The sequence below is a fragment of the Ambystoma mexicanum genome, chromosome 3q (assembly GCF_040938575.1).
Source record: "Ambystoma mexicanum isolate Mex_15411 chromosome 3q, UKY_AmexF1_1, whole genome shotgun sequence".
NCBI classification, from domain to species: domain Eukaryota; kingdom Metazoa; phylum Chordata; class Amphibia; order Caudata; family Ambystomatidae; genus Ambystoma; species Ambystoma mexicanum.
The window spans coordinates 693,087,935-693,101,210 of NC_090926.1; the positions used below are offsets into that span (position 1 = coordinate 693,087,935).

At 42.5% G+C, this 13,276-nt stretch overlaps 1 protein-coding gene across 3 annotated transcripts in view; it reads left to right on the forward strand.

Moving 5' to 3' along the window:
* Nucleotides 1–13,276, forward strand: part of OGFOD3 (2-oxoglutarate and iron dependent oxygenase domain containing 3) — an 876,068-nt gene that overhangs the window by 526,275 nt on the left and 336,517 nt on the right. For all 3 annotated transcript variants that reach the window (XM_069654613.1, XM_069654612.1, XM_069654611.1), the window contains exon 7: nt 9,410–9,563. In XM_069654613.1, the coding sequence (XP_069510714.1) occupies nt 9,410–9,563 (154 nt within the window). The remainder of the gene's footprint in view (nt 1–9,409; nt 9,564–13,276) is intronic.

Below are 13,276 nucleotides of genomic sequence, written 5' to 3' on the forward strand. Positions count from 1 at the left end.
ATGTACCAATCAAAATACTCATAATTTCTTGGGCTTCAGGTCTTGCCTCAATACTTCCTTAGCTGGTACGTGTGTCCCACCTTCAGGACGTTGGATCTGCACAACACTCCTCCTTCAAAGGCACAAGTCCTTGCAACCTCTGTGTTTGCTGTGCGTTGTTCCAGCACACTCCTACCATGAAGGTACCATGTTTGTTTGACCCATAGCAAGCGGAGCTGTATTCCTAGTGTTTGTGTCAAGAACCTGTGCCTGTCCTTCTATGGTTGCACTGCCCGTTAGGCCTCTGATGTAACAATACTTAAGTGCGGAGCACCATCAACTGACGAGCTGAAATGTAGTTCTCATACAAAACCGCATTCTAGTTAGAGGGATTAGGAGGAGTAGGAGACACTTTGATATAATACCTTGTAATCAGCCATTTGCTTAGCATAATATATTTTGCTTTCCTAGATCATCATCTTTTAGAATGTTTTAGTTTTACAGATGAATTAGATTAAAGTTTCTTTGGAATCTATAGCAGCTGCATCAAATGTTTTGTGTCCGGAAGTTAGATCTTCATGTTCAGTGTTCCATTTCCTTCGCTTTTCTGTCATTTGTTTTTCTACGGTAGAATACGTTGACATTTTGTGCTCACTTCTCCTAGTAAGGTCCACATTGATCGTGCTTGTTCTTGTAGTTTAGAGGTTCTTCCTTCCAAATTATTCAATCTCTTCTTTGTCTATTGACATCTTGATAGCTCAAGATTTCAATACTGTGAGACACCTTGTGGCATTCTCATGCTTATTCCCCGGGGATCCTCTTCTCAGGTGGCCAGGGGACGGCCATCGCTGTTGGGTCCAGAACCTGGGGCTGGAGAAGCAAAGGAGGATCACCATTGTGGAGGCTTGCAGGGGAGTGGAGGGAGGATGCGTCGGGCTAGACGCAGTACTTCTAACCCCAATGGGAACACAACCTTACATCTTTGTAGGTTATCACTCGTATCCCCAGGGCTCATTCTACCATACATCATGAGGATGTGTTAACCCAACAGACCAACATGGATTTCCCTGGGGTACTTACCGGGGTCAAAAGGCCACACAAAGTCTTATTGCAAACCCCTTCCCTCTGATTTAAGAAGAGGCAAAATTAAAACCTGGTGTACCCCCTTTCCCAGTTGTACATTATCACACTCGCCTCCAGTCTTTATATGGTAATTTCAACCTCACCCCATCTCCCTCTGCCCATTTCCAGCATGTACTGGGATGAGGAAGAGGCGATCAAGAGTAATGGGGAGTACCCATAGGAATAACACTGTGAGGCAGGAAGAGGCCTACTATATTCCACCATTAGGCTGTCCTGTTAATAGTCAGGAAAGGGCAGGCACCTTTCCCCAACGGTGCACACCTGAGTCCACTTGACTCCACTAAGGACTATGTGTGGTTCTGCACAGGTGAAAGAGCGAGCTGAAGATGCACTGTGGAGCATGGGAGCCAAGCAGCAGAAGGAAGCAGGGAGGAAGACCGGGAGAACCTGGAGAAGCACAGAGTGCTGAGATGCCAGAATGGGTGCAGCGTGGCTAGGGAGCCGTGTCTCCAAGGAGCTAGAGTGAGGTACTTGACTGCAAGCTGCCGGCTGTGTTAAAGTAACTGCTCATTAAATTGGGACATGTGCCTGTCCCAAGGGTGTCGGAGAGGAAGGTGGTGAGACCCTGACTTTGACCGAGGCAACTAGAGGAAGACCGTTTTCCAACGCTGCGCTTACCAGTGAGTTTCATGAGAAAAGGAGGAGAGAAACTCAGTAGGGTGCGGGTGGCTGGAGCGGAATTGAAACGTTGTTGCAAGCTGCACGAAAGGAAAGAAAGTTTAAAGGAAAACGTATTGCAAGTCTTGCAAAAGGAAAGAAGAGTTGAAAGGAGAACTTAACTTTAAAAGTGAAAGGCGCTAGAGGCACAGGGACAAGAAAAGAAGGGAGTTGTAAAGCGAAATAAACACAGAGAGGGTGCAAGTGACCCAGAAGCAAGGAAATGGTGCAAGCGACCTGAAAGCAAGGAAATGGTGCAAGCGACCCGAAAGCAAGGAAATGGTGCAAGCGACCCGAAAGCAAGGAAAGGGTGCATGCGACCCGAAAGCAAGGAAAGGGTCCAAGCAACCCAAAAGCAAGAAAAGGGTGCGAGCAACTGGAAAGTAAGGAAAGGGTGCGACCCAAAAGCAAGGAAAAGGTGCAAGTGACCCAGTCGGAAGAGAGGGGGTGAGCGACCCGAATGCAAGAATGGGGGGCAAGAGACCCGAAAGCAAAAAGGGAAATGTTTAAGTGTTCACAACAAAGTGAGAAGCTTGCAAGAGACACAGTAAAGTGAAAAGGAGCAAGTAAAATGTGCAAGTATGCACAGTAAGGTGGGAAGAAAGTATGAAAGGCATGGAAAGTGTGAAAAGGGGTGTAAGAAACCCCAACACAGGAAAGTTAAGAGGCTTGTGAAAGTAGAAGAAAAGGAGATGGGTTATTTATCAAAGGGGTCTCGCTAAGTAGGAGCAAAGAGCCTAGCATTCTCGAAAGTCTCCGATACTGCCCCTGAGAGAACTGTGATTAAAGAAGGGTTCTTCCTGACTAGCAGAACTTGTGTGTTACATAACAGGGGCCTAAGCGTGGGGAAGAGAACTCTGAGAAGCCTACGAGGAACTATGTTGTATTCTGTTTGAAACTTTTGAAGCTTTGGGAAGGGAATCGTAAGGAACCAGAAACCTTGAAAGTAAGTTGTTTGAAAATATGTCAAGAACACTGTGGAGAAGGTTTCACGAATAAAATCAGTAGAAATTACTGGGAAAAAAAACCTGGGATATTTTTCGGCTGAACGAAAATTATGAACAGCCAAACACTTTGAATAAATATCCCATTTGGTTCAATTATGGTGAACTAGGGGTGCACCCTTGTTCACTATAATCGCAACAGGAGTTGCAGGGTTTCCCCATTGACTTAAGTTAAGGGAACCGGCGTCACAGAGAGATTGAAGGAGTCGGTGGCACAAAGCGAAGTGTGCTGCTAAATGGTAACTAAGGGGGTGCGGGTTATCAGTAAGTTTTGTTCAAATGACCTTCACGAACAACCCTTTTTGATTGTACTAATTTTTGTGACATTGGCAGAATTACACCTGGTGGGAAAACCACCTGAAATCAGCCTTGGTTTATATTTCTTTGTGGAACAACAATTTTTTTTCTTTTAAGAAGACTTCCTACCACGTTCTGTCAAAGAGTGAGGGCAAGCATAGATTTAGACACAGACAGATTTTTGTTTTGGACATGCACACATTGACTGCCCTTATAAATCAGTTGGGGGAACAACCCCATTATAGTTGGGGCCAGTTAGGTATTGCACCAACCCCAGAATTTGATTAAATAAAGGTTTTTAAACTGTTACTTTTGAGTCTGTCTCTCTCTTGATACCATGGCTGTCTCATAATAAGCAGAGCCATTCTATTCTTTCTGAGGGAAAAGAATCTCCAGTTAATAGTTTAACAGTTTTTATTTGCACTTTCATCAATGATTTATCACCCCATGAACTCGCGCTTTCCTCTTTTAGGTTGTTACCTGAATTTTAATAATCCCCCCTTCCACCACCCACTAGAGTTGCAGAGTCTCACTAGTTGTGTATCTCTGATTTAATTTTCTGGATAGGCTCTAGTTGCCTGAGACGTGTTCCTAGCTTGTATGAGGGCATATGAGAACTGCATCAATCATTGAAATTACAGTACATTTAAATTATAATTTATTTTATTGTCCCTCGTTTTGTGTTGCTGCATCAGTCCTAGAAATTCCAGCTGGGGACTAATGCTGTGATGGCAATTTTTCCAGAATTCACCCTTGATATGTGCTGCTGTGTTCCTTCTGTAAATGATATGCATTGAACTCACTCACTTCTAAGGGATTTGCAGTTGCTGACTGCATACGCCATCAAGAAACCTGGGTAAGAATGCCACCTAATTTAGATGGATTTAATAGAATAGATAGTTCTGCCACAAAGTGCCTTCTAATAGCCGTACACAATTACATTAGATTTGAGAGAGTCAGATTGATGAATGACACACCTTTCATGATAGTGGCCATGCTCCAACTTGCAGAAACAAATAATTTACTGATAGTCAATATATATAATCCACTAGGTGGATCCTACCTAGAAGACACATTAATGGGAGTAAACTAATTGACGACACTAGAGCAGGGAAATAAGAGACTGCAGAATAATTGGGGGCAAGGTTAATGTCCATTGTGGCCCAACCTAGGACACTGATTATCTTGAATTGGAAGGCTTGATGTTACTGAACGTTAAGCTTCCCCCCATACTGGGTGACATTCAAGAGAGGACAATGATGCAATTCCTGGAAGAACATGGAATGATCTTGGTCAACGGCCGTACCGAAGGTACCACTTCCCGTCATCCCACATGGCATGTGCGGTCAAAGCAGGCAATTCTTTATTACATATTTATAGATAACCCTAATTAGAACAAAGTTCGTGTATTGACTGTTGAACAGATTAAATATAGTGGTCATGCTATTTTAAAACTAGATATCAATATATGTGTGGCTACTTCAGAAATATGTATGGAAGGGACGGTTTGTGTCAGTAAACAAGGTAACTGCCTCTTCTGATTTGAGCACTAAACCATAATTTAAGAGAAACACTTGCAATTGACCAATAACTAATTCTAGGTTCTACATTATACTTTGATAGCCGAGTTATTATAATCCTAAATATGTTACGTTTCTTTTTTATGGCAAAAGGGTTTCATTTTGTAATGCATGAGCTAAATAAAAAAATTAAAATAAATATTAATCCTAAATACTTAGGAACACCCTAAAGAAAGCAGATTATTGACTTCTAGATTAGATACCGATGATAATATGATGGCAGAGAAGAAACGCCATTTTAGGAGGGGCAATTCGTGTAGCCCTCAGAACAACCAACTAGTTTGTGAAGAGAAACCAAGGCATTTGAGGTGATTAAAGAATCAGTGTAGAAACTGACTGAGGGAACACAAATAGTCCAACTAAACAAAAAAGTGGCAGAATATGCTGAGAATTCTGGTGAGTAAAGATACACAAACATTCTCTGAATTGATAAATTGGCAAATAAATAGAGCTAATACAGCCTTAATAAATACTGTAACAGCAGATAGATGGGAAACCTACATCTCAGAAATGTATTCTGAGATGCGAAATATAGAATGGAGAATACCTACAAACTAATTTGATCTGGGACACTATGATATCTGTGAGAACTCATGGTGACAACAAGTAAGACAGACACGAGTGATCACAGTCCAAGGGTGTTTATTGAACAATGAAAGTGGTATGCAGGTTGGAAAAACGCCCAATCTAAATCTAAGATGGGGACAGGTGTCCCAAATGTCAGTCCTAGTGGCGTCAAAGTTCAATTAAAAGGGCCTATACTAAGAAAATCTATTGCCAATTGCTTACTCTAAATACAAAGGGTGTGGGGTTAAGTTTCAAAAAAGAAAGCAGTGTTCTCAAATGATAAGTCAGGAGGCGGTAGCCTGGGTCTCCCTTCTCCACGTTTTGAGCATGGGGTAAGGTGGAGTTGGTGGAGCACAGTACAGTCTTGGGCTTCTTTATCATGAGATGACAGTTCCAATGGCAGTTCTCAGGACCGTCGATTGGCAAGTCTTGTTTCCTTAGAAAGTCTCTTGCCTTCGGGCCTGATAGTGTTCAAATAACCAAAAACAAAAGTTCCTTTATCAAATGAGTTTGTTCCCAATATCCACTGGGGGATGGGTTCACCCCTGGGTCCCCCTCTTCTGGGCTGACCCTTGTCAATCATACTCCACAGTTCAAATGGAGTGATGGCCTGAACCCTAGCTCCCCCTCTTCTGGGCTGACCCTTCTCAATTGTAATCCACAAATCTTAATGTCTTTGTCCAACAGTTCAGTGGCTCTCCCTTTTCTGGGTTCACTTTAACACTCGACAATATATCCCACCTCACCCCTGGTTACCCCTTTTCTGGGCTGACCCTTTCCAATAGTATTTCTTTGCATCTCTTATTCTTTTCTCATTAAACTTTGGGTGATAGCTTTACTCCTTGGATCTCCCGCGTTCGAGCTCGGACCTCTCTCGAGTGCCGGCCCTTGGGTGAAGGCTTCACCCCGGATCTCCCTTGTCTGGGCTCGGACCCTTCTCTGCGTTTTCAAATGTTTGCAGGAGTCATGTCCCTCTTTCTTATTTACTATATGAGATTCACTTCCCTTGCTACCAATTTATGAATCGACGTCTTTTGAATGTGCAGGGCTTTTGCCCGATCCTCACTATGACAACTTTAAGTTCCTTTGACGGCCTTCCTATGGCCTTCTGATTTCTGACGATATTTTCTCGGCAGGAGTAACCAGCGCTTCTCCACTTAGCACCCACGTGGTGCCGATTTCCCTCTTAAACTGGTCTTCCCTTTACACCTTTTTACAGTTAAATTTTAGTACAATGAAATATGTTCAAACTTGCCACTTTGTGATTCTCACTCAACACATCTCGGCTTTTATCGATTCGCCCCTCAACTCACCTACTGTGCTTAACCGCCTGCCTTTCTGCTTCTTTGGAGTCAAGGCCGGTACCACGGGCGTGGGAAACTCCTCTGCTCCGCCTTATCAACATAGGTTCGCCCTGCGTACCGTTGACATTTGCCGCATGACACTGTGGCTATTGTCCGTGATCATAGATTCCCCTCGAAAAAGGTTTCGTGGGTCTGCGACGAAAAGAGCAAGGTCACTTCTCCCCGCCATCCTCCTGTTTCCCGCCGCCTTTCTGCTTCTTTTGAATTGCGCGTTTGCTTGTGCTGTCAGCTGTGCTGACCTTGCTCGTACTGTGCTTTCTTGCTCCACCTTTTATCCCTGTGGGGAAAAGGAAGCGCCATCAGGTGTATGTGTGTTTATAATTAATTACCTGATTTGGCCTGACCCTTGTGTCGGGACCTGCCAGGTAAACAGTTTTATTACATGTGCGTAAAACAGTAGGAATGTCCTACAGGTTAGGATAGGGAAACAGTGCTATTGTAAGAACGGAGTTGATTGGTTGACTGGGAAGAATGTACGGGGTAGGTTTGTGGGAATTGTGGTATTCTGCGCAAATGGGAAGTGCAGGAAATACTGACTAGAGTGGCGTGGAAAAGAATGATCAGGAGTTTACAGGCAGAGAACAGGGAAACTGTTTCTGGGAGGTGCGGTTTTGAGATGTCACAGGGTCTGGACTCTTAGTTGCTTTACCAAAGGTGTAGGGACGAATGGTCTTTACTGAGGGAGCTTCTATGAGTGGAACGGAGGTAGAAATGGAATAACCAATGAAAACCTTGGGGAGTTCATCCCCCTCTTCTTCCTCGTCAGTAGAATACTGCATCTCACCCTGGTAATTCCCCCAAGCATAACCCTGGGTTCCCCTACCCAGGTGATCACCCAGGTGATCCTCCCCCACTGCTCCACCCCCAGGAACTGGATCCAACAGCGATGGCTGTGTCCTGGCCACCTGAATATGGGATTCTCAAAATGGGGTAACCTTCGTGTTTCTCACATATAGAAGATATTTTAATTGTTCTAAGAGCCCTGAAAAGATATGGCACTCTGTGTCCTAATGGCCAACCAAATATAATTGTGAAAGAAGACCCTTGCACCTGGGCAGTGATTTTCTATAACTATTTTTGCAACATAGTGGAGATGAATAAAATACCTAAATTCTGGAAATTATCATACCAATATTTAAAACTAGCACTAGAAATGAACCTGCTATTATTGCGTGTTGGTGATGCTCAATGTCTCAAGCAGGATCTTTGCCTGCTGCTACGATCCCTTGAAGTGTGATCTAAAAATTGTAACCTCCTTCACGGAACACAGATATGCTTTCAGAGTGGCTGCTCTACCATTCATAATCTGCTAATTCTGCGCACTTTAATTGGGAGAGCCAAACGAGCAGAGGACCCCCACCCCCCTTGTACGTCATATATGTCGACTTAGGAAGGCCTTTGGCAGTATTAATAGGATCAAATTGTGGTATAGGCTTTTACATAGTGGAATCGAGACAGGATTACTCAACCCGATCTGCCAATTACATATACTGTCACTAATGTTGGTGTTAGCTTAGACGGGACATGCGGTTTCACTAATTACATCTACACTAACAGAGGCCTAAAGCACAGGTGGGTTAAAGCACAGGTGGGTTTTGGCCCCCATCTTTATAATCTATATGTGGCTGTCCTCCCCTCCGAACTATAGAAATGCAACAACTTTGACCCGAAGTGGGGCCTGATGCATATACCGATAATGTTGATAATGTCATATGCTGACAACATAATTATTTTAGATCATAACATAGTGGGCCTTAGGAAATGTTTGCTCACCTTAATCGAGTGTTCTAACAAAAATTACCTGGTGATAAACTTGGAAAAAACAAAGATGATGATTTTCAGTACTACAACACATTTACGCAAACTAGATGTCAATATAGACAGCCTGAAAATCAAAAGTACTGCCTCCTATCATTACCTGGGATCGCTAATTACAGAGAAAAGCTCAGGGTGCGAAACACTGGCTCTAATTGAAAATAGAAAATGTGTTCCGTATTTAGCAGTAGTTAGCCCCCGATCCAAAATACAGAGAGATAAAAGAACCTGTAGACTTTGTATGGATCCTACCATATATAAGAGCCTTCATCGCCTACTCACCCAGTGCCCTAGATTAGAATCGGATCGAAGTGAATTATTGGGCAAACTGTTATACGCTTAAAACAGCATAAATACTGTTTCATTTTTGGAAAGATGTATGCAGACAATCACTACTTCGATAACTATAGCCCTCCAAACAATGTGGGTTAGTGTGAATGTTCTACGTGAAATATAAAATAAATTGGAGCTGTAATGAATTAATCAGATCTGACTATCTTTTGTAAAATTTGAAATGTGGTAAATATGAATTAGAGGTAATTGAATATGACTTTTAGAAAATTGGTAAGAGTGCTATTTAGACCTTTTTATTACTGTTAAAGATGCAAGGAATTCATTTTTCTTTTGTTGAACTCGGAGGACATTGTATTGTGAGTTTTCTTCTTTCTTCTTGCTTATTTTCTTTATTTTAATTATTATGTACTGGTTTGAAAAGTAATTATTTACTATAACATGCCAGATAAAAAGTGATGTGCATGCATATGTTGTAACTAAGGAAATGCTAGCCCATATTTTCAGTATTTTCATCTAGATGCAATGGCTATCACCTATCATAGAGTAAAGATAAAATACTAAAACTTGCAATCCACATTTAAGTAAGTCAGTTGGTGTACAATCTTTTTAATGTAAATCAATCTACTTGACCTAAAGGGTTAATTACGAGCCAAAGGTAAAGTTGTTTAATGCATTCTCCTGCTAATGGATTCAGTGTTTATTTTTTCAGGGACATCAGACAAAGGATTCAAGGAGAAATAGCACAAAGCTTCGGCATCAGTGCATCAAACTTGTACCTTACCAAACCGACATTCTTCTCAAGAATGAACAACACTGCAGCAAAAACCATACATGACGAGTACTGGCACCCTCACGTTGACAAGGTAACTATCGTTCCTTTGTTGTTTTGGTAGATCAAAGGGGTATTGTATTTCAAGTGGCTATGTTGTGCTACCATGTCTGTTTATTAGACGTCTTACCCCAGAAACCAGGAAAAACCAATGCATGATAAAAAACAATGCAAAAAAGTAAACCCTATTAATCTACACGTAAAATCAAATTCTGGCAGAATCTCGTGCAGAGAACAAGCGATCTGCCAGTAGCCTCCTTTCTCATCCTCACCAGGCCAATGGCATTGTAGTTCCACAACCAGCGTTTTCCGTAGCAGTCACCACCATGACTGCCAGATAGTCCGCTCTTCACCTGCTTCTTATAGGCTACGACCAAGAAGCTGATTTCATAACATTATGGAAGGTTGAAAATAAACATAGGCAAATGCACTTTGTTGTAGATTTTTTCAGTATGTTCTGCATTAAATTGCGAAATAGTTATGGGAATGTTTACGCTAGCATCTTCTGATTGTAAGGTTTATCCTGCAGATTTGAAAATGTTCTCTTGCAGAATTTAAAAAATATTTCTGCTGATTTCCTACAGATTTGGGCTGCCTGTAGCCAAAGGGCCTGGCATTAGTTAAGAGGGAGTAGACCTTGCTTCTGAAAGAGAAAAAAAAGAGAACTATGAATGACACGCCTTTATCTGCAGGTTCTGTTGAGTCACATTTTGATAATACTAGGGGTGCCTCAACATTTGCCACCATCTTTAGTGGTCTTTATAGACTTTCAGTATCAAGGGATCTGGCGATGTTGAAATGTTTAAGGTTGAGGCATCATTTAACATTAAGGAACTCTTTTTTTTATTTTTTTAATTTTTTTTTATTTTTTTGTCAATTGAAACCTCCTCCTTGATAGATTGGCTGATATTGAGTGCTGATATTAAGTGGTTGTTTGACCTTCAGAGAAATTATAGGGCCAGACACCATTGGAAGCCAAACCTTTGAAGTCAAAACAATGACTCACTAAACAGACGAGCTAACCTAGGAATTAGGATAAGATCTTCTCTGAGAGGCACAGGTGTTTGTCTCATTGGGGAGACTTGCACACGTTCCATCTTATCCCCTTTGGGAATATGAACCAAAGGATTTGTTTTCTTCAGTATAAATGTCCTTGATGACAGCAAAACAAAATCGTATCCCTGCCGGCAAATGAGGAAAAAAGGAAACAGTGGCACATGAGGACCTGGTGCTTTTAAGTAAACATCCACCAGCAGAATTCCTTCATCCTTTCTCCCTCGTCATAAGTAGTCTCAAAGTGAGAATGAGCGCTCATTTTGAGATGTAAATTGACAGATGACTTTCGCTTAAAATATTTTAAAAATTGCTCCATACACAGGAGCCGCCCACTACAAACTACTGCGCTATTAGATCAAAAGGAAAGATCACTGAGTACTAAATGGCTCTTCCTGAAAACGGGCACCCTACAGGAGCTACTTATGGGGGCTTGACAAGCACTAGCCAGAACGTGGCATGGTAAGCAGATGATACTTTGCAGAGCTCACCCAAAATTGATAATAATTTGCTGCTAAGGCACTGGTACAGTTGCCAAAGGGAGGCTTGCAGAACAATGATAACTGACTCCCAGGGGATGACTGCTGCTGAATCTAGAACTTTGGAGGAGAACTTCATTGGAGTATGTGAGCCTGCGCCTGTCAGTCATTGGCGACATAAAGACTCAGAGTGTTACATCCTCTAGAACAGACAGCTCTGACTTCCTCGACAACACTGCCAGAACGAGGGTAAACCGGGTGGATTTGTCGCATGAAGATCTACGATCAATACTTAAAGCTATTTTGGAAATATGCACGGAAATCTACCAAGGCCAAAAAATTGCATTGAAAAGATCAATTGCCTAGAGAAGTCACAAGACCAACTAGAGTTTTTTTTCAGCCTTTAGCCTTTGCAGGGACTCGCGAGGGCCTGCACAAACGGCAAGGGGCACTATGAGGACGCAATTTCAATTATAGAAATTGGAATAAAAAAGGAGGGGGAGAGCTAGCCTCCTCAAAGGAGGTGCTTTAGGAAAGCGCACCGCAATCTATGTACGAGAGCGGGACTCACATTGCGACCACTAATCAACCTGTAGAAGAGGAAGTTGTGATTGGCCAACGGGAGATGTTTCTAGCCGTTTCCCCCTCTGTATATGGACCGAAGCGGATGCAACGTCAGAGGAGAAGAAAAGCAAAAGGAAAAATTCCAGAGAGGAAGAAGTAAAAACTGTGGGGAGCTGAAAAAAAACACTGTTGCCCTTGCCTCGACTGTAGCAGATCAGCATGAATGTGTCAGCACTGAGGAACTCATGGAAGTTCGGATGGTAGTATTGTTACATAGAAACCAAACCAAGATTTAAAAAAAACAATAAAAAAGGTGCTGGCACCTTGGATGGCTGGGTCCGGCATTCAAGACCTAGGAGAACCAATGAGTCCTCACTTCAACAGACATCTGCTACAAATGATGTGGAGCAGACTAGTGATATCTTACAAACTAGCGTAGTAGAGGTAAATATAGAAGACGACAACATAGCTAATGCTAACTCTAACTGTGAAGATTGCGGCTGAATTAACGGAAAAAGCGGGCATCAGGACTGCGGCGGACTCGGCAGCCTTGAGGCAAAATGCAAGGAAAAACAACTTTGGCTGAGGCTGATACAAAAATAACCATGACTGACATATTTGCTACAACACACCTCCTATCTAAACAGGCAAAACATTCTGAAGCTATTACACATGCAGCCGCATCTGCAAGTGTTAACCACGAAGGATGTGGCTAGGGTTGAGCTTCCAGACTGTGATGGGGAGGAAAAGTGGTTGTGTCTGTATTTACATAGCAAAGATGTAGCTGATTAACTCATGGATTAATCAATGCACTTCCTGACTATGGGTTGAGTTGGGTAGGGTGTGTAAAACGGACCAAGGGGATAGTACAAAAAATACACACGTTGAGAGACAACATAGGGAAGATGGGAAATCCCAAGGTAAAGAAAAGCTAAATTCTCTAAGGGCTCCCCCCAGTAGAGGAGTGGGCATGGATCCTGCGGAGAACGTAACTAGGGGTGAGAAACTGACCTCTAAAAAATGAGGACCAAAAGCACTTTAACCTCCCGAGTTCGAATACTAGAGGCCATTCTCACTATACTCGCAGCTTTTTGGATTCCAGTCCATATTAGAGTGTGGCATTTTTCTATTGTTGAGGCTTGGCTGAGAAAAAGCTTGCCTTTGGGTGTGTGTGCTTTAATTATCCTGCTAAAATGTTGGTATTAGGAAAACCCAAAGGAGGTCTACTACCTGGGTTCCGAATTGAGATGGTGTTGAAGCACCTTGACCTTGAGATCCCAAATGGAAATATTTTGGCGGTACAATACCATGAAAAAGATCTAAATGCAAGATCTTGCACACTGTTGCTTAATGTTCATGTGCCTCAGGGGTGGGGAGGGTAAACACAAATAACCATGAGCTCACTTACATCGATACTCTGTGTGAATGGTGTGTTTCCCCATGGGAAGGATACTTATTTCAGGAGACTTTAATGCCAATTATAATAGGGCACAGTTGGGATTTGCACACTGACATATGGCTTGACAGATTGCTGCATTGAACAAACGCTTAGCGCTTGATCAGGTGGATCTGCAGGCCCGGTTCATGGGGATTGAAGAGAGGGCGAGATCATTGCGAACTATGCGAATAGATATGGTTCTGCTTGTAGAAG